At 48.1% G+C, this 19,871-nt stretch overlaps 1 protein-coding gene across 2 annotated transcripts; it reads right to left on the reverse strand.

Annotated features, from left to right (window-relative positions):
• Positions 1-1,154: 1,154 nt before the first annotated feature.
• On the reverse strand, positions 1,155-17,183 carry XIRP1 (xin actin binding repeat containing 1). 2 transcript variants are annotated; one of them, XM_083466490.1, is made up of 3 exons: positions 17,111-17,183; positions 14,530-14,584; positions 1,155-10,343 (listed from the first exon to the last, which is right to left on the reverse strand). In XM_083466490.1, exon 3 carries the CDS (start codon positions 10,341-10,343, stop codon positions 2,727-2,729), a length of 7,617 nt encoding a protein of 2,538 aa, XP_083322616.1. In that variant the 5' UTR covers positions 14,530-14,584; positions 17,111-17,183; the 3' UTR covers positions 1,155-2,726. The 2 variants fall into 2 exon arrangements, with proteins under 2 accessions (XP_083322616.1, XP_083322617.1); XM_083466491.1 differs by lacking the exon at positions 17,111-17,183 and adding an exon at positions 15,947-16,994 and having other exon boundaries at positions 1,155-11,710; positions 13,676-15,704.
• Between the last annotated feature and the right edge of the window lie 2,688 nt (positions 17,184-19,871).

Here is a 19,871-nt window from a genome sequence, read left to right on the forward strand (position 1 = left end):
GCTCTGGTCAGACCTCACCTAGAGTACTGTGTCCAGTTCTGGACACCACAGTTCAAGAAGGACACTGACAAACTGGAACGTGTCCAGAGGAGGGCAACCAAAATGGTCAAAGGCCTGGAAACGATGCCTTATGAGGAACGGCTAAGGGAGCTGGGCATGTTTAGCCTGGAGAAGAGGAGGTTAAGGGGTGATATGATAGCCATGTTCAAATATATAAAAGGATGTCACATAGAGGAGGGAGAAAGGTTGTTTTCTGCTGCTCCAGAGAAGCGGACACGGAGCAATGGATCCAAACTACAAGAAAGAAGATTCCACCTAAACATTAGGAAGAACTTCCTGACAGTAAGAGCTGTTCGACAGTGGAATTTGCTGCCAAGGAGTGTGGTGGAGTCTCCTACTTTGGAGGTCTTTAAGCAGAGGCTTGACAACCATATGTCAGGAGTGCTCTGATGGTGTTTCCTGCTTGGCGGGGGGTTGGACTCGATGGCCCTTGTGGTCTCTTCCAACTCTATGATTCTATGATTTCTTTTTAAGGTTTGTATGGATGGTTTATATATATTTTTAAGTTCATTGATTCGATTTTGATGTCCTTAGAGCTTGTGTTTCTGTTTTATTCTGTTTTCACCTTGCATACCATTTTGAAGGCTTTATGCCATGCAGAGGTCTATGAATTTGATTCATACATAAAAAGATATGTACTATCTTAATCCTCTTTTCTTTAATAGCAGTCTGATATAAAGAAATGCAGGCAACCTTGAACAGGAATTAAGAAGGTGGAAGTTTCCCCCATCACTCAGCCTAGTAAAAGTGATTCTCTTTACTTTCTTAACTTCTGTACACCAGACTGCTGTAATTGGGAGAGAAACATGGAAATGAAGAATGTCTGACTGGTGCTGAAATGGTCAGTTTAAATAAAATAACAAACAGGTCTTTGGCCAATCTAGACAATTAATGAAAAACACCCCCATCACACCACATTGTAAAAATGTTCAGGAATTTTCATTGTTGTTTCATGGTCATTTAAAACCCACCTGGTTCTTTTAATAGACAGATTTAACTACTTCATGAAGAGAAGTGATCTGATGGGTGATTTCAAAGGAATTAACTCTTTTGGCTAAGCACGCCCACGCAGACAAACAAACTGACTCAAGTTATTTTTCAGAAAGTCAAATTTACCTTCAGAATGCAAATTTTTAAAAAAACAACCACAAAATACCTAAAATCTTCACTTGAGAATATACAAAACATTGTAATAAAATTGCTCTTACATGGTTTCACAATTGATTTAAGTACTGAACAGGTAAGAAAGCGAGGAGTCTAAGAATAAAAGACATGTTAACAACGAATAATAAATTACAGTTCTAATTTTTTTTTTAAAAAAAGAGAGGAAAGCAATAACCATCAATATGCAAAAAAACCACCCTGGTATTTTCTATAATCCCTCCCCCCATTTTCTCATTAAGAGGGAAAGACAATGATAGGAATTCTTAAATATGGGTTTATGTATTTCATCCTGATACGGATCTCTTGCTACATATGGATAGCTCTAAATATCCTGTTGGAAATGTAATAACGCCGAAGCTATTGACAGCTGTGATAAAAACTGTTTCAATTTCTAGCTATAGAGAAGTCATGGGTGTGTCTGTGGGCAAATGGCATGGTGGGAAATGAGAGTAAGGGGAGCAAATAGGTTGGGGGGCTTCCGTCAATCGAAATAAGAGGTGGGGGAAGGGCACCGCAGGTTGAGTATCTTCTTCTTTTGGCGATCCCTCGTAGCCGAGTCAGATTGTCTTCCATAAAACACGGTTTTAACAATGAGTCCGTAAGTGACTGTGGAGACCAATTCTGGAACCACACGTCCTTCCACTGTGGGGACATTGGTTTCCAGGCAGGAGTTGATCACGGTGTGGATTTGCCAAGCGTGCCTTCCTCTTAGCACGTTTCTCCTTTGCGTCCTGAGTTTGAGCGTCTTCAAAGCCCATGACACCTTTGGTAAAGGCTGTTCTCCAACTGGAGTGCTCGCAGGCAAGTGTTTCCCAATTGTTGGTGTTTATACAACGTTTTTTAAAGATTTGCCTTGAGACAGTCTTTAAACCTCTTTTGTTGACCACCGGCATTACGCTTTCCATTTTTAAGTTCGGAATAGAGTAGCTGCTTTGGAAGACGATGATCAGGCATCCGCACAACATGACCAGTCCAAAGAAGTTGATGTTGAAGAATCGTTGCTTCAACACTGGTGATCCCCCCAAAATATTGGCTCCCTGGTTCTTTAGTTGTGTCCAGTGTCTGTCTCTTTGACCTCTGCTTTGAACATCTGATTGTCTATTTTTTGGGGAAAGACTGTTGGACCGTTGGCCTAGGACAGCAGGGCGAGCCTTAGAAGAAGTCTTAAACACAGGGCCCACTCTTAAAAGCAGTTGCCCCAATCTCTTTCCCTTCAGCTTGAAATCCAGGTCTGTACTGTGATGGCAGGAAGCCATCTTCTTCCAGAACCGGTTTGGAGTTCATCAGTCCCAGTCTTACACAAACCCTAAGACTGTTCTGCAAAAGTTTGGCGAAGCTGAAGAGCTTCTCCTGTCACAAAATTTCCGTAATTTACAGTTCCTTTATCTTGAACGTACTGGATTAAAGACATTTGGGTCTTATTAAAAACCAGCCGGCTTAATCTTCAGCCCTGGGGTGAGGTTAGCTAGCTGGTAGACCACCCGCCATCACTGTTATCTGATTCATTTTTTGGCAGGCTTGGAGTTGCTGAAAGTGACATAGACCACCCCTGTTTCCTGGTTGCCTCCGTTTGAGTGGAAGTCTTCTGCTGGGCTGTTCAGGTACCTACGAAGGATTGGAGAGGCAGTCACTTCATATCTAGTAGGGCAGGAGACCATGTCACATGTGGAGGAGGTCTGAGTCTCTGACTGTTTGGTGACGGTGGTGGAAGAAGTGATGATTTTGTTTCCAAACTGGTCCACCTCCTCATACTGTTCCGTTACGGTTCGAGTAGCCCCATAGAGCTTGGATCCATCGGAACTCGTCTGAAGTTCTAGTATGCTTTTCTGCCTTCGTGGATTTGATGGACTCAAAGAGCTCAGGGGAGCTACTCCTCCTTGGGTCAAGCTTTGGGATGTCTCCCGTTCCTGATCACCATTGCTGCTAAGGTGGAGATGGTCGGGACTACGGAGATATTGCTGCTTAATTAAGCTCCCTCCTTTTTTCATCTTGATGAGCTCCTGCTCACCTTCACTGAAGGTCAAGTTGCAGCCGTCAGACCTCACCGAGTGACGTGGTAAGGAGCTAAAAATATCCTGAGCAAACGTGTCCCTTTCTGCTGCCCTGTCCAAGTAGTCTGAGGAAGAGGAACGCACCGTTTTGGGGGATTCTGCGGTCTTCCGTGCAGCCGACTGAATGGAGATATAGGAAGGGGAGGAAGGAGAAGTTGCTCGTGGCTGAACAATGCAGGGGACCCCTAGCTCCACTTTGGGCACCTCGTGCCTCCTTTCCTCTTCACAGGATGAGTTCTGCACCCCTCTCTCTTGTTTGGCTTTGCTGGAGACAATGCTGATTTTGCGGATGTTGTTGCCGGCTGCAAGGCCCTGGGAACTCCCAAGAGACTCCTTGAGAAGTCCGGAGAGCCCAGCTATGTCTGATTCGGATTTCAGACTGGAAATAGAATACAGGGCTTTCCTGATGGTCTCCTCAATGTCTAGCAGCCTGCTCAGGGTCTGCTCCTTTAGATGAATGATCTCAGCACTGGCTCTCTCCAGATCTTCAAAGGCTAACTCCACCGACGAAACGCTGTCGGCATCTTCGCGTGCTTCCTTCATCTGCCCAGCCTTCTCCGCCTTGGGCTGCTTCGCCAGGTGAGCTTTGTGATACACCACCCACTCAGGGACGTTCTCGAAGAGACTTCTCAAGGCTTTCACATCCACCTTGGAGGTTTCCTCCTCAAACTCCTTCACCCGGGTTAGGATTTCCTGGAGCTCCTCTTGCCTTCGCAGGTTCTCAAATATCTCCATGGCTTCCTTGACGTTCCCTTTCATGATCTCCTCCTTGTGGACAGACAGCCTCTTGCGACGTTCGTCTTCGGTTTCTCTGCATGCTTTCTCCCGCATGACCACAACTGGCTTTTCCTTTTCCGTCTCTTGTTCAGCCTTCGCTTTCGGTTCTCCTAACCCCCTGCTGCTCACAGACTGGTGCCCTTTAAAGAACTGCTTTGATTGTGAAGACATTGAACCAGAAGTTCCTGGTGTCTCTTCTTGTGCTCTTGGACTTGTTCTCTTTGTAGCAGAGGCTCCAATGACGGTTGCCTTTTCTACCTTCGATGAGGAGACGTGGGCTGTGACGGTTCCTTTTCTCAGAATATTGGCCTCGCATGTTGCAGAGAGATATGGCTTCCTCTGACCCTCCAAATTAGGAAGACCCATTTGGCATCCAAGAGGTGAGAGAGAATCTTGCTTGCCAGGCAGCAAACAACGCTTTTCTTGCTGGCACAACTCCAGAGATCCTTGGATTTGGGTAGCAGGGTGGCAGTTCCCTCCTCCGCAGGCAACCGACCCATTTTTAATCTCCTCTGATGAAGATGCTTCCACTTTGCTCTGCTCTTCCTTCTTTGCCTTATATTTTTCTTCCGCTACTTGCAGAGGGGTCTTGATGGTACTTTTCGTGGCCCTCTTCTCAAAAGCGACGTCCGTGATGACAGTCGGCATGGGGCAACCTGTCGAATCGTCTCCGCATGCAGATTTCTTCCCTGCGTCAGCCTCCCCAGGTGCCCTGGCTTGGTTTGTGGGGGAAGCCATAGGCTTGTCCTGCTCAGTTGTGGCTGGAGGTTTGGGTGGGGAAAGGGGAGGCACCGCTTTTCCTGACTGCCCTTTCCTGCAGCAGGGAGGGTGGGGCGGCGCTTCCTTCAAAAGGAAGTCTGGTTTCGGAGGTGGGGCAGGTTTCTTCCTTGGTGGGGCGAGAACGTCGGGCTTGGGGGGAAGTTGCGGCTTCTCTAAAGGACGCTGGTTGCTGGGCTTGGCAGATGGAGGAGGGAGAGTCTGAGGAACATGGGGTGGGGTGGGTAGGCAATGCTCTACAGCCTCTGCTTCTCTCAGTTTGCTTGGGGGTGGCGAGCTGCCTTCGGCCATCACTGAAGCTGAAGCTGGAGGAGGAGGAGGAAAGTCATTAAGAGCTTGCGAGCCTGAAGCCGCTACAGCAGCTGCCTGACTACTAACAGACTGAGACTCGTGTTTCTTTTTACAAGTGGAATGGGACAGCCCTGCATTCCTGTATATCATGGCCGCTTTAAAATCTCCTTTGGAGACATTAACGTTAGACTTCTCCAGGGACTCGAGCGCGGCTTTTAAGTTGCCACGGACAACGTCCTCTTTGTCTACTTTGTCTCTTTGTTCTGTGGCGGCACTCTGGAGGGCCCGGATAGCGGTCTTTACATCCCCTCTGATTATCGCCTCTTGCTCTCGTTCTTCTGGAACGGAAGAGTGCTCTTTGTAATCAGACTCGACAAATGGGTTTACATAGGACTTCACTGGCGTGGCAGTATACAGGCCGTCCTTAATACTAAGACCTGCACTAGGCGCACCTCGGCCGTCCGGGCAGGCTGCAACGGGCAGCGCACCTCCCTGGACTTCCTCGGAAGCACTGACCTTTGCTTGGGACACCATGGTCTTCTGAGACACGCTTGCATGGGACCTGGAGGCCTCCTGCACGCGGAGGAAGGTGACGTTGCTCGCTTGCTGCTGCTGCTTGGTGGTCACGCAGCCCTCTGTGTTTGCTGCAATGGATTGCACGGCAGCCTGGGGTTGCGCAGGGCTCAAGTGAATCTCTTCGGTCGTCTTCTGCAGCTTGCTCTGGACTTGGTGCTGGAGGCTTTGGGCCTCTGCTGTGGCTAGCCGTAGGCTTTGCATCGCTGCTTGAAGGTCACTCCCCAGAACCTGCGTTCTGGGCTGTGCTGCCATCTGGCTGGCTTCCCCGACCGTGGAACAGTGGGTCACCCCAGCTGTATTATTCTTCTGATCTGCCACCTTAGTGGTGGTGGTGGTGATGACGGCTGTGCCCTCTCTCCTGTTGCCCAAGATAATTTGTTCTTCTCTGGCTACCTTGTGGCTACCGTTCTGTGCCTTTTGCACTGACTCCATGGGCAAATTAACACCCCCAGAAACAAGACCTTCTTTGACCATCACAGGGGGCGGGGTTTGCGCAGGGCAATGCGCAGAGGAACCTAGGTCACTTGCATGCATCGCTTTCCTTTCTAATGTACCTTCTTTGCTCTCACATAAGACCACTCGCTTAGCCCCACTGCTATTCCCCAGCACAATGTCTGCTGCTGCTGTCACAGTTTTTCCCTCCTGCAGCTGGGCAGGAGATACTCTGACCTCTTCCGCCGTTTTCAGGGACTCCTCTTTTGCTTGCGAGGAAACCAGGCCCTCTATCTCAGAATCCCTTTGGAGGTTCTTTAAGTAATCCAGGTCTCCCTTTTCGATGCAGCTGGTGTACAGCTGGACATTGCCTCTCTCATTGTCCTCTCGCCGGACGGTCGCCGTGGCCCTCTGCTCCTGGGCAGAAGCCAACAGATTCCCAATCGTCGACTTGACATCCCCCTTGACAAACTGCTGCTGTTGAGCAACGCGGTGAAGGAGAGAGTAGATGGTCAAGTTTGCTGACCCCATTTGTGTCTCCTGCATAACGATCCCTTTCTTGCTTGAGGCGTCTTGGCTAAGAACTTCTTGGAGAGCCTTTGCAGCATTGCTGCTCAACTCCTCTAGGCTCCTTTCAGCCTTGCCAGACTCCAAGAGCTGCACCGCACTGATTTTGATATCCCCACTCTCTTTTTCCTGCACCAAAACTCCCTGGCTCTCCACGTTGGGCCTCTGAAGCAGCCGCATCAAGATCCTTTGCAGGTTGCCTCCCATGACCTCTTCCTTCTGGATTTCGGGGGCTCCTTGGCTGCCGAGTTGATACTTGGCCATCTTGACGCTTTCAATGTCGTTGGCTTCGATGAGGATGCCGTCATGTTGGATCACTTGGTAGGAGAAGAGAACTTCCAAAGTGTCCTTTATGGTTCTCTCCCTAACTTCTGTTTCTGTGCAGTGTTGAGAAGCGCTGAGCTTGTCCAGAGGCGTGCTTTCAAACAACCACGTGGTGCTCTTCACGTCGGCCTGAGGGACCAGCTCTTGGGGCTCAGCACTCGCAGAAGCCTCTGTGTCTTTCAGGCTGTCCATGGGCTGAGTCTCAAACAGCCACGTGCAGCGTTTCACATCCCCTTTGGCAATGTCCTCCCTCTGTACCGTGTTCAGGCTGGAGGTGCTTTCAGATTCTCCTCTAAGGGAGTCAATAGGCTGGTTTTCAAAAAGCCAGGTGGATGTCCTCACATCTCCTTGCTGGACATCACTGACACTGACCATCCTCACGTACTTCTTTTGACTCACTTGCTCTGATTCAAAGAGTTGCTTGTTGGACTGGACGTCCCCCTTTGGCACGTCGTCAACAGTTTTCAAGACAGGCCTCTTCTCATCAGCGATGGAATCCAGAGGCTCTGTTTCAAACCTCCACCTGGCTGTTTGGACATCTCCCTTCTTGACGTCCTCTTGGGTAACAGCCCTGATCACAAACACCTCTTCGTCTTTCTTGATCTGGTCCAAGGGTTTGGTCTCAAACTGCCACCGGGCGCCTTTTACATCCCCTTTCATGATTTCTTCCTTCTTCACAGATGTGACTTCATGGTATCCCCCGTCTCTGTCCTGGATGGCATAAAGAGGCTGTGTTTCAAACAGCATCGTGCAGGACTTGACGCTGTCTTTGTTCATGGTCTCTTCCTGGATTTTCTTGATTTGCATCTGGTTCTCTTTGTCATGGATCTGATCCAGGGAGTAGGTTTCGAAGACGAATCTCTTGCCTCCGACATCTCCACCTCGGATGTCCTTTTCGGGGGGCACCTCTTGAATGCCCCCCGTGCTGCTTTTCAAGGTATCCATGGGGCAGTTTTCAAAGAGCCAGGTGAACTTGTGCACTGCCCCTGCCTCGATGTTCCCATCTGCTGGGATATCGATGGCCTTCATGGACGGGCTGGACTTACCAGCTGAATCTAAGGGCTTCGCTTCAAAAAACTCCTTCACTCTGGACACTTCGCCGGACTGGATCTCCACACGGCTGGAGTACCGGATTATTTTCTTTGAATCTGCGTCACCAGTGACGTTATTGATTAAGGGTTCTGTCTCAAACAGGTGCCTGGCCGTTTTCACGTCCACCCCTTGCAATTCGTCCTGGCGATAGGTCTTGCTGACCTGCAGATATTGTTCCTCTTGGCCTTTCAGGGAATCCAAAGGCTGTGTTTCAAACATCCACGTGCAAGACTTGACATCTGCTCTTGGCACAGGCTCTTCTCCACCCTGCTGCTTCTTCTCCCCTTTCTCATACAGGGTGTCCATTGGGCGTGTCTCAAACAACCACCTACAGGTCTTCACGTCACCGCCTTGGGAAGAGTCTCCTTTCTCAGAGACCTTCTGCTCTGCCTGGTTCATCTGACTGTGGATGACATCGATGGTCTGCGTCTCAAAAAGCCACTTGGCTGTCTCCACGTTCCCGGCAACCACCTCCTGCTTAGTGATGCCCTTGATAAGGTCCACTTTTTGGATGCTGTCGTCAAACTGGTCCAAGGGCTTGGTCTCAAACATCCACTTGTAGTTCTTGACATCTCCGCCCACAACTTCCTCTTCTCTGCTCACAGAGGTGACTTTGTGGAAGTTCCCAAAGCTGTCCTTGATGGCGTACAGAGGCGTCGTCTCGAACAGAAGCTGATTGGCTTTGACGTTCCCTGGAACGATTTCCTCTCCTTCCTTGATAGGCTCCTCGGTGCTCGCTTGCCTGATGCTATCTAAAGGGAGGGTCTCAAAGAGGCTCTTGAAGGCCTTCACGTCGCCTTTCTCCACCTCTTGTACGCTGGTGGCCGAGGAGTCCTCAGGTGGCGATTTGGAGATGCTGCCCAAAGGACAGGTCTCGAAGACATGCTTTGTTTGCCTCACTGCTCCTTTCTCCTCCTCTGAAAGCTCTACCTTCTTCAAATGACCCACTTCAAAGTCATCCTTCAGTGTCTCCATCGGCTGGGTTTCGAACAGCCAAAGGGTTGACTTCACGTCGCCTTTGATAACTTCCTCCTTGGCTGGGATGCTGTCGGAGGCTTCTCCTTTCAGGGCGTCAAGAGGCTGTGTCTCAAAAAGGAGGCACTGCTTACTCACATCGGTCCCCTGGATAAGGTCTGGAGAAGCCTTGAAGTCTGCTTCTTCCACGGTAAATTCCCTTATGGCATCCAGGGGCTGCGTCTCAAACATCCATTTTGCTCCGCTGACGTTCCCCGGGGCCACCTCCTCCAGCGATATCCCTCGGATGACTTGCACTTTGGAGGTGTCCTTGTTGATCGTGTCCAGAGGCTGGGTCTCAAAGAGCCAGCGGGCCGTCTTCACGGCATTGCTCTGTATTTCCTCTCTGCAGACAGATTTGATCTCGTGCATGTTTCCTGTTTTGTCCCTGATGGCGCAGAGGGGCTCGGTTTGGAAGAGCTTGACGGTTTTCTGGACGTCGCCTTTGAGCTCTTGAATCTCCGACTTCAGCTGCAAGATGTTCTGCTCCTCCACCGAACTGCAGCGGCCCAAGGCGTCTAAGGAATGGGTTTCAAAGAGCCGGGCAGCCCCCTTCACATCCCCTCTCTGCACGGGCTCTTTGAGGACTGCCTCTTGCAAGTCAGTCTCATCCAAATACATTTTGTTCAAGGAGTCTAGCGGCTGGGTTTCAAACAACCACCGAGCCGTGTGTACATCCCCTTTGGCTTGTTCCTTCTCAGATGACTGGGCCGAAGAGACCAGGTTGTCTCCGTTGAACGGTTGGCTTTCAAACCTCATGGACCTGTTCTTCACGTCTCCGCTCGGGATGCCTTCCTCCTCGGTCAGCTTCTTGGCGGCTTGACGTTCTCCAATGGAGTCCAGTGTCCAGTTCTCAAAGATCCAGCGCATGGATTGTACCTCTCCTGGAAGGACCGCATCTAGATTCACTATGGCCTGTGCACCAGGGTCGTCAGTGCTCAGCATCTCTGCCAGGTCCTCTGACACAGCCTCTTCCAGGTTTTTCCTCAGCTCTGGGTGCATATGGCGGTAAAGTCTCTTCAGCTCATTCACCTGACGCTGCTGGTAGAACCTGGAGAAGGACTCCTTGGGAGGAGGTGGAGGCAGAGGGTTAGTATCCTGAGTCGCGGGAGCGGAAGATGCGGCTGAGGCAGAATCCTGGGGAGGAGGAGGTGGGAGCAAATCCTCATCCGACTTGATGTTTGCCTTGGAAGACTTTTCGTTCTGAGATTCTGCCATCTTTAAGGAAACAATTTTATTTTTTTTAAAGTCAGCATAATCCCTTCGTCAGTTTGTTAGTGAGAAAGGTCAAATCCATGCAGCAACTTGGGTTAATATGCCTAGCTGCGTGTTCATTCCGTACCTGCAAAGCACAATAAGCGTCACACCACTGCAAACTCGCACAACCACCACAACTGGTTTCCGGTTAGTGGTGCTAAAGACACCCGTAACTCCAGTGACAATCTACAACACAAACTCTTCCCAGGTGCTTGTTTCTTCAGTTTTTAAGTCCTGTGTTTCTATTTAGCTAGAAGAGGGGTTGCCAACCTTTTCAAGTCCATGGGTGCATTTCGTTTTTTGAGTGAGTGCAGGTGCCATGACCTCTGGTCACTTCTCTCCTCCCTTTCCAAGATCAGCTCCCCTGTGTTAAGTATAATTGTTTAATTCACACTGGCATGGGAATGCCTGCGTATTGCTGAAAGGTTTAACATTGGAAAATTCCACTGCAGCATTCTAAGAGACTGAGCTTTATCTCAGTTGACAATTAACTATTGATGTTTTCTGCTAGCTAACACATGAGTGTTTAACTTTAGATGATATGAGAGACATTGAACTGCAAATTCGCCATCTTGGAAGGGTGGTGGCTGGAGTTTTTTGTTCTCAGGCTCTGTGAGAGTGAGGATGTAAATGTAGTTCTCCAGGAGCACACAGCCCCAGGCAGGAATGCAGGATGTGCGAAGAGACAGACCTCTGCTGGAATTATTTCATATTTTGTAAGATGCTAAGCCTATGCTTTGGACTGAAATATGTCTTACAGAACTGTTTGGATGTATCATCTGATGTTTTTGTTATGCTTTGAACAAAGTTCTGCAAGTAAAGTTTTTAATTCAACTTATGGGCCTTGGTAATGTTCTATTTCCAAAATGAGTCTGTTTTTATTCACCCAACCGCTTGAAGCTACACAATATTAATATCTGCAACACCCTGCCAAAGAGGCAGAAAGAGAGAAAGGGACATATACGTGCTTTGCTTTTCCAAGAGATCCGAGTAAAGGCTGAATCTTGTAGATGAATCTGAGCTTTGGAAAGTGCATAGAGCTCAAAGAGGAAGTGGGAAGGAGTGTCAATCTTCCAACTTCCTTCTTCAACTCTATGTACTTTTTGCGACAGGAAAAGAGAACCTCATCACCTCATGACCGAGGGGGAAATGAGTGGTGGTTCAAAGGCTTCATGGGTAGCAAAGGAAGACCTTGAGGGTACCATTGCACCCGAGAGCACCACGTGGTTAGTGAACAACACGTTTTCCCAGTCTTGAATTCGGTTTGCCCCATTTTCACATACATTTGTGAATTTTTGAACCAGTATGCTACAGTTTGGGATTAGGACCTAGGACGGGGGTCGGCAACCTGCGGCTCCAGAGCCGCATGCAGCTCTTTAAAGCCTTTGCTGCGGCTCCGGGGCGGAGGCGCGAGGGGCGGGCGCGAGGGGAGGAGGCGAGGGAAGGAGGCGAGGGGCGGGCGCGAGGGCGCGAGGGAAGGAGGCGAGGGGCGGGGGCGAGGAGGCGAGGGGCGGGCGCGAGGGAAGGAGGCGAGGGGCGGGGGCGAGGGAAGGAGGCAAGGGCGCGAGGGAAGGAGGCGAGGGGCGGGGGCGAGGGGAGGGGGCGAGGGGAGGCGGCGGAGGAGTTAGTTGCCTGAAGCCACTGTTCAAAACTGGTCACTGTTTTGAAGGGGAGTGAAGAACACACACTCAAAAAAAGGTAACTTGTTAATTTAATGCTTATTATGTTTACTGATTTGTGCTTTGTGACTGTTTGAGGTGGGGTTTTTTTCTCGGGAGGCTGGGCGGCGCGAAGAGAGGGAGGCTTGTGGTAGCGTCGGGGCTTGTCTCTAGCAAAGTAAGTCCTCGCTATTTGGTCACATGCGCAGCATTGTGGCTTCGGAGCTCCAACACTTGCTTTGCCGGCTGCTTTCAAAAGCGTAGGAATCAGCTGTGCTGTTGCTGGGTAACCGGATCGTCCCAGCAGCCATCTTATCTGCCCATGTGGTCTTCTGAGGCGGCCGCCATCTTACTATAGGAAATTCCACATGGGAGTTAGTTGCCTGAAGCCCCTTTTTAAACTTAAGCAGGGGAAAGTTTTTGGGGAACGTTATGCAACAGCTTATTGCTGGTCTTTGTCGTCCCGCCTTTGTAAGCAGGCTGCATTGAAAGGGGGCGTATACACTGGTCACTGTTTTGAAGGGGAGTGAAGAACACACACTCAAAAAAAGGTAACTTGTTAATTTAATGTTTATTTCTATGAGGAGGAGTAATTCTGAGGGGTCAAACAAAGAAATAATAAAAAGTGTCAAAAAAGGTATTTTTATAATGACGAATGCCTCATTATTATATATTATTAACATCAGGCACTGATTATGATTTATGGTACACTGGGGCCCTGATTAATTTTCTATGGCATTTTGGGGCATTGGTTATTGGGCATAGCAAGTTGCGGTCGCGTGGAATTTGTGCTTTGTGACCGTTTGAAGTGGGTTTTTTTTTCTTGGGAGGCTGGGCGGCGCGAAGAGAGGGATTATTTTTATAATGACGAGGCTGACATTGGGCCCTCATTATTAATTATTATTTACATCAGGCACTGATTATGATTTATGGTTCACTGGGGCCCTGGTTAATTTTCTTTGGCATTTTGTGGCATTGATTATGCAGTCGCGGTCGCGTGGAATTCCACGTGGAGTTAGTTGCCTAAAGCCCCTTTTTAAGCGAAGCCCCTTTTTAAACTTAAGCAGGGGAAAGTTTGGTGAAAGTTTGGTGAATTGCTGCCAAGGAGTGTGGTGGAGTCTCCTTCTTTGGAGGTCTTTAAGCAGAGGCTTGACAACCATATCTCAGGAGTGCTCTGATGGTGTTTCCTGCTTGGCAGGGGGTTGGACTCGATGGCCCTTGTGGCCTCTTCCACATATGTATGTGAGCAGGTCTTCTCCAACATGAACTATATTAAAAACAAGCACCGATCACGCCTCACAGATGACAGCTTGCAAGCCTGTGTGAAAATGAAGGTGACGTCTTACAGCCCTGATGTGCAGACACTGAGCACTGAGGTTCAGGAGCAAAAGTCCCATTAACCTGGTTACCTGGTTGTAAATTAAATATTTTAATTAGCTATTAATTTGTCCTTTTTTCTTGAGATTGACAGCTGACTGCACGATCCTGTATATATAGCATTAAGGCCAGAAACAATATATGCAGTGTTATATTTGTTTTAAATGTTGCAATGTTTTTGCGGCTCCCAGTTGTTGTTTTTTTTCCGGAAACGGGTCCAAGTGGCTCTTTTTGTCTTAAAGGTTGCAGACCCCTGACCTAGGAGACCAGGGTTCAAATCCTAACATGGCCATGGAGTCACTGCCTCTCACTACCTCACAGGGTTGTTGTTGTGATTAAATGAGGAGAGGGAGGACCAGGTACCCCACCTTGAGCTCCTTGGAGGAAAAGGAAACATAGCAATGCGGTAAATAAATAATGTTTGCATGAGAATTCATACGCCTTTCCATGCACGTTGCTCCTAATAGACACTTTTTCTTGGCACACAGTTAATTAAATTTGGCAACCAATTCCCCTCAATTCAATGCACTTTTGTACATTTTTAAAAAATGCATTCTTTTAATGCATGCAGCTTTTGCTAATATACACATTTTGTATGCATTCATTGGTTGGGGAACCGCATTGCAAAATTCAGAGGAGGTCCCTCCCAAAGAAGCTCTGTATTTCAATTTGGAAAGTGTGGATTTTGGTATATTGCGCCTTCCGTGTTTGAACCTGATGCACAGAGGGTGCCATTGAGAGGAATCCGACATCGCAGAGAATGCAATGGGTAGCTCAGAATTTAAACAGGTGAGTCCCACCCGCTTTTTGTACAGGATGAGTCCCTCAATTGGATGCACAAGCATTTCCAGTAAACAAAAGTCTGGATGGACAGCGTATTAGTAAACAACAGCAACAGAAATCAGTACACTGCAAACTGAACTGCAAATCACTCCAGTTTCAATTGCCGTTTAGTGCTTTCCACCAATTCCACATTAGTGAGGCTTAAAACACAAGGTGATGTTGAAGTTCAGCGTGAGACACAAAGCCTGCATTCATTGTTAGCATAAACCGCACAACCGCCTACAGATACTGGATTAGGCAACCACACCTATGTTTGTAGCATTTCCTACCTTATTTGCTTTCTGGTTATGCGGAGAATTAGAAAGGGATCTTGTGTATGAAATTCTGAACGAAACACAGAAAGTAGATTTATACATACATATACATACATATACACACACACACATCACTAAATACATATTGGTAGGCCTGTAAGCTACAAATACGGAAATACCAAGTTCAATGTCAGTGTATAGGCACATTTCTCTAAAGCTATTTTATCTTAATATTCTGATCTTTCAGTTTCACCATAGTGGAGGCGTATTTGTCCTGCTCTACATGCATAGACTGGTTTGACGAGCCAGGGGTGGACCTTGGTAATCTGGCACCCCGTGCGGGGCCAAGATTTGACACCCAACCCCCCCCCCCAGCCCAGGGCCACCTGCCCAAAGCCAGGTAAGGGAGGAGCAGGCTTTGGGGAGGAGGCATGTGGCTCTGGCAGGGTCCTAGAGCCCTTCTCCTCCTTCCCAAAGCTGGGCAAGAGCTAACTAAGCTTTGGGAAGGAGACGAGAAGACACCCTCTTGGGTCCTGCAGAGGAACCAATCGCACTGCCCCAAACCCACCTCTGCCATTGGCCATGGAATTCTGGGAGTTGTAGTTCACTGTGGCAGCAGCATAGGATGGGATCGGGGAGATGGGGTTTCCAAAAGAGAATCCTCTGCGCTCTCACCAACTGTTACCCCCCAGGTTCTTTGGCAGGGTGGGCACATGAAAAAGAGAGCAGGGGTCCTGCACTTTTCACAGCTGTGTAGAAGAGGGAATTCCAGCTGTTAAAATTCAGACAGTATGCAGTGATGGACACACACTTGGATGGCTTTAACATGAATTAGAGGGTAAGGCATCCAATCTCTACTAGCCACGATGGTTATACAACTGCTTCCAGTGTCAGGGAAGGTTCGCCTCTGGGTACCAGTTGCTCGGAATCACAGGTGGTCAGAATACTGATGTGCTCAGGTCTTCCTAGAGGGTTTCCCTAAAAGACCTGCATTGGCTCCCAATACGTTTCCGAGCACAATTCAAAGTGTTGGTGCTGACCTTTAAAGCCCTAAACGGCCTCGGTCCTGTATACCTGAAGGAGCGTCTCCACCCCCATCATACAACCCAAACACTGAGGTCCAGCACCAAGGCCCTTCTGGCGGTTCCCTCATTGCATTCCCTCCCATCAGATGTCAAGGAAATAAACAACTACAGTGGTACCTCGGGTTAAGAACTTAATTTGTTCTGGAGGTCATTTCTTAACCTGAAACTGTTCTTAACCTGAAGCACCACTTTAGCTAATGAGGCCTCCCCTGCTGCCGTGCCGCTGCTGCACGATTTCTGTTCTCATCCTGAAGCAAAGTTCTTAACCCGAGGTACTATTTCTGGGTTAGCGGAGTCTGTAACCTGAAGTGTTTGTAACCTGAAGCGTCTGTAACCCAAGGTACCACTGTATCTGACTTTTAGAAGACATCTGAAGGCAATCCTGTTTATGGAAGTTTTTAATGTTTGATATTTTATCGTGTTTTTAGCTGCCCAGAGTGGCTGGGGAGGCCCAGCCAGATGGGTGGGGTATAAGTAATAAAAAAGTTGTTGTTGTTGTTGTTGTTGTGAATCTCAACACGCGGTGCCCCATCCAATTTGAAGCCACACTGAACCCTGCTTAGCTTTTTCAAATGTGCTAGCGGTTTTAGTGCTGAACCCCTAGAAGGGTCCTCTTCTATACAACTGTTAAATGTGCAGGAGCCCTGGTCCGTTTTGCATCAAGAGCACTCTGGATTCATGTTGGGTTGGCTGTATTTTATCATTTTCAATTTCTGTCTCCTCATTTTTCCAGTAGTAAGTTCAGTTCGTCAGTAGGCATTTTTAAAAAAGACATTTAAAAAACCACCAGCGTCTTAGTGCAAATTTCTCCTAATATATACATTTTTGTATTGCAAGCAAATTTCCCTTAATAAATTCCATTTTTTGCTTTTGTTGTTTTCACTAATATATCCATTTCTAAAGAGCCACCCCCCTAATATATTTATTTTGCACACATTATTTGGTTGGAGACCTGCATTGCAAAATTAGAAGAACAAATTTTGAAGGAGAACTGTGCTTCAGTCAACATATTGTGTCAGGAGTTCGAATTATGATGGCTACTGCTGAAATGTGAACCAGATTGGATTTCTCCACCATTCCTAATTCATGCTAGTTATCATAGAATTGTAGAGCTAGGGTCATCTAGTCCAACCCCCAGAAATGCAGAAATATTCAATCCCATACGGGGATTGAACCTGCAACCTTAGCATTATCAGTGCCCCGCTCTAACCAACTAAGCTATCGCATGGATATGCCCTGAAACAAGCTGATGCCAGTCTGAACACAGTGTTTGCAGTTATTTGAACTTTTAAAATTGCCCTACAGCCTTTTCAGATCTATGCATTTTATATTAGCTACTTGGACAGTGGAAGATGACCACAAAAAACACACTCCCATAATAGCATTCACCCTCCCACCCTGTGCCCCAATTCTCCTCTACTCCAGTATGACCATTTGCCAGAGGAAGGCATGGCTCAAATACTTCTTTTAGCTCAGAAAAATGGGAGGAATGTCAAGGCTGAGAAACTTACGGGTTCTGTCAGACCACCGGGGAGATCCGCAGCGGCAGCTGCTGCCTGAGACAGATAGAGAACGGACCGCTCCTTCACAGAGGGGAACGAGGCCGTCCTGTGTCCTTGACAAAGTATGTGGCTTTTGTGGCCCGAGCTGTTTAAAACTCCCAGGGTCTTCTCATCTGCAACAGGGACAAAGATAGATACGCTAAGATGTGTGCCAGAGTTCCAGCACCAGTAGAAATGCTACTTCACAGAATCACAGAACTGTAGCGTCGGATGGGACCCCGAGGGTCATCTAGTCCAACCCCCTGAAATGAAGGAATCTTTTGCCCAACGAGGGGCTCGAACTTGCGAACCTGAGATTAAGAGTCTTGTGTTTTACCAGCTGAGCTATTCCAGCATTTGCCCATTTGTGGAATGAAGCCTTACCCTCCTGCTAGGAAGCTTACTGCTTCAGGGTCCAGATAATGTATGATCCTGGTTAGCAACTGATGGCCACACCACTAAATCTGGCCTAAAGGTAAAGGTAAAGGGACCCCTGACCGTTAGGTACAGTTGTGGCTGACTCGGGGGTTGCGGCGCTCATCTCGCTTTATTGGCTGAGGGAGCCGGCGTACAGCTTCCGGGTCATGTGGCCAGCATGACTAAGCCGCTTCTGGCGAACCAGAGCAGCGCACGGAAATGCCGTTTACCTTCCCACCAGAGTGGTACCTATTTATCTACTTGCACTTTGACGTGCTTTTGAACTGCTAGGTTGGCAGAAGCTGGTACCGAACAAAGGGAGCTCACCCCGTCACGGGGATTCGAACCTCCGACCTTCTGATCAGCAAGTCCTAGGCTCTGTGGTTTAACCCACAGCTCCACCTGCGCACGGTACTAAAAACAAGCCCTGCGGTTGTTAACCCCGAAAGCAAAGGAACAGTGAGGGTGAGCCCTTGCAAAGAAGTCTTGTTGAACTCAACAGGGCTTATTTTTTTTTCCTAGACAGATATAAGATTTCACTGTTGATCTCCTATTTTGGACCCCTCACAGCCCCATTGCTTCCTGCTCAGCTAAACGCCCAGCTCCGCTCTGCCTATATTCAAAGTTGCTTCAAGCAGTCTCTCTGACCATCTCCCCAACTCTGATGGATATGGCATTCCAAAGACGGGAGAGAGGCTTCCAGCAATTAGGGTTTGCTAAAACCAGTCCCAAATCCCCAAAGAAAACAGAAAGGGGGGGGGGGACACTGTGATACCTTCCACAAATAATCACAATGCTGTTATTTGTTGCAGATCTATAACAGTGAGACTAAAGGGCAGATTTCTTCTCAAAACACCTTTTCCGAGATGAACTTTGGTACTCATAAAATCTCAGGTATGTTGCCTGATATTATCATTGTCACTTTTTAAAAAAAGGCTTCATAGGATCTGTTTTAGAGCAAGTCACTTAAAACCCAATTTTATGAGTGCAACTGTGCGCCATTTTGATGCCTCTAGCTCCCTGTCCTCTGGGGTTGCCAAACTGAGATGCAATTTAAAGGTGAAAGGTTTTCTGTGTAGGTTAATCTACTGCAATGCTCACCTCCCCTTGCTTTTATTGTGCTTGATACTTCTCAGCCCACTGTTGGCTTATCAGCTCTTATAAAGCAACATTTCCAAGAAAAGGAGTTACAGACAGCAGCCTGAGTCACGTGCCTTGGTGACATTCGCCCCATACATTTAAAGCACATTTAATGCACGTGGCTCCCCCCCCCAAGAATCCTGGGAACTGTGGTTTGTTAAAGGCGCTGGGATAGCAGCTCCGTGCAGGGTAGATGACAAAACACACAACACAAAAGGAAAAGAGGAGGCGGAGGGAAGAGGAAGAGACGCAAACTCAAGCTCCAAATTCAATAAAAGTGGATATTTGAATAGGGCAGACTATACACATGCAGGAGTGGTCAGGAATGGTGTATTCTTCACCACTTTTAAAATACTTGGAAAGGGGGGACCAGCACATGCCAAGTGCCCATTTTTGTGTGTTTTGAAGAGAAGTTGTGAAGAATACACCTGTGGGCCCTCTTGCACCAGGAACATAGGGATCTGCCTTAAACTGAGTCAGATCATTGGTCCATCTGACTTAGTATTGTCTGCACTGACTGGCAGTGGCTATCCAGGGTTTTAGGCAGGATTTCTCCCAGCCCTACCTGGAGATGCTGGGTGTTATGTACTGAAGTTCTCACCCTGAGCCAGCAGAGGGATACTGTAGATAGTTTTCACTCAGGTCCATATATGCAAATAAGGGATTGAAAGTGACGTTCAGTGATTGGATAGTTACAGAAAGTGATTACAGTTGCGTTGTAGTGGAGCTCTATATAAGCAGGCTGGCTGAACCCTTCCGTTCAGTTCTGTTCTGGCCTGTGAATAAACAAGAGCTGTTTGAAGAATCGCTGTGTTGTCTGATATGTTCACCCACAACTTAACACTGGGCTTTGAACCTGCGGCTTTCTTCATGCAAGGTGCCCTTCCCCCAGAGTACAGCGTCGGGTGAGGCTGCTCCAGAGACCAATTTATGATGGGCCTTGACATTTAAACATCTCAAACAGCTGAAAATGCCATGGTGAACCACGGGGATGCCTTGCACTTATTATTCCAGTGCGTGACACATCTATCATGCACACAACTGATGCAACAGGCCGGCCAGGCATGGCGGCCCCAGCCAGTCTAGGCATTTGACTCTCGCTGTGCAGGTGCCCACAATACAGAGTTCGCATCTTTTACTGAGAAACATGCTTCTTTGAGAGGGTCTATTTTTA

The sequence above is a fragment of the Podarcis liolepis genome (genome assembly GCF_965112155.1).
Source record: "Podarcis liolepis genome assembly, chromosome: 12".
Lineage (NCBI taxonomy): Eukaryota > Metazoa > Chordata > Lepidosauria > Squamata > Lacertidae > Podarcis > Podarcis liolepis.

Excerpts from the sequence above, each read along its gene's own strand:
- XIRP1 (XM_083466490.1), bottom strand. The coding sequence starts at position 10,343 with ATGGCAGAATCTCAGAACGAAAAGTCTTCCAAGGCAAACATCAAGTCG.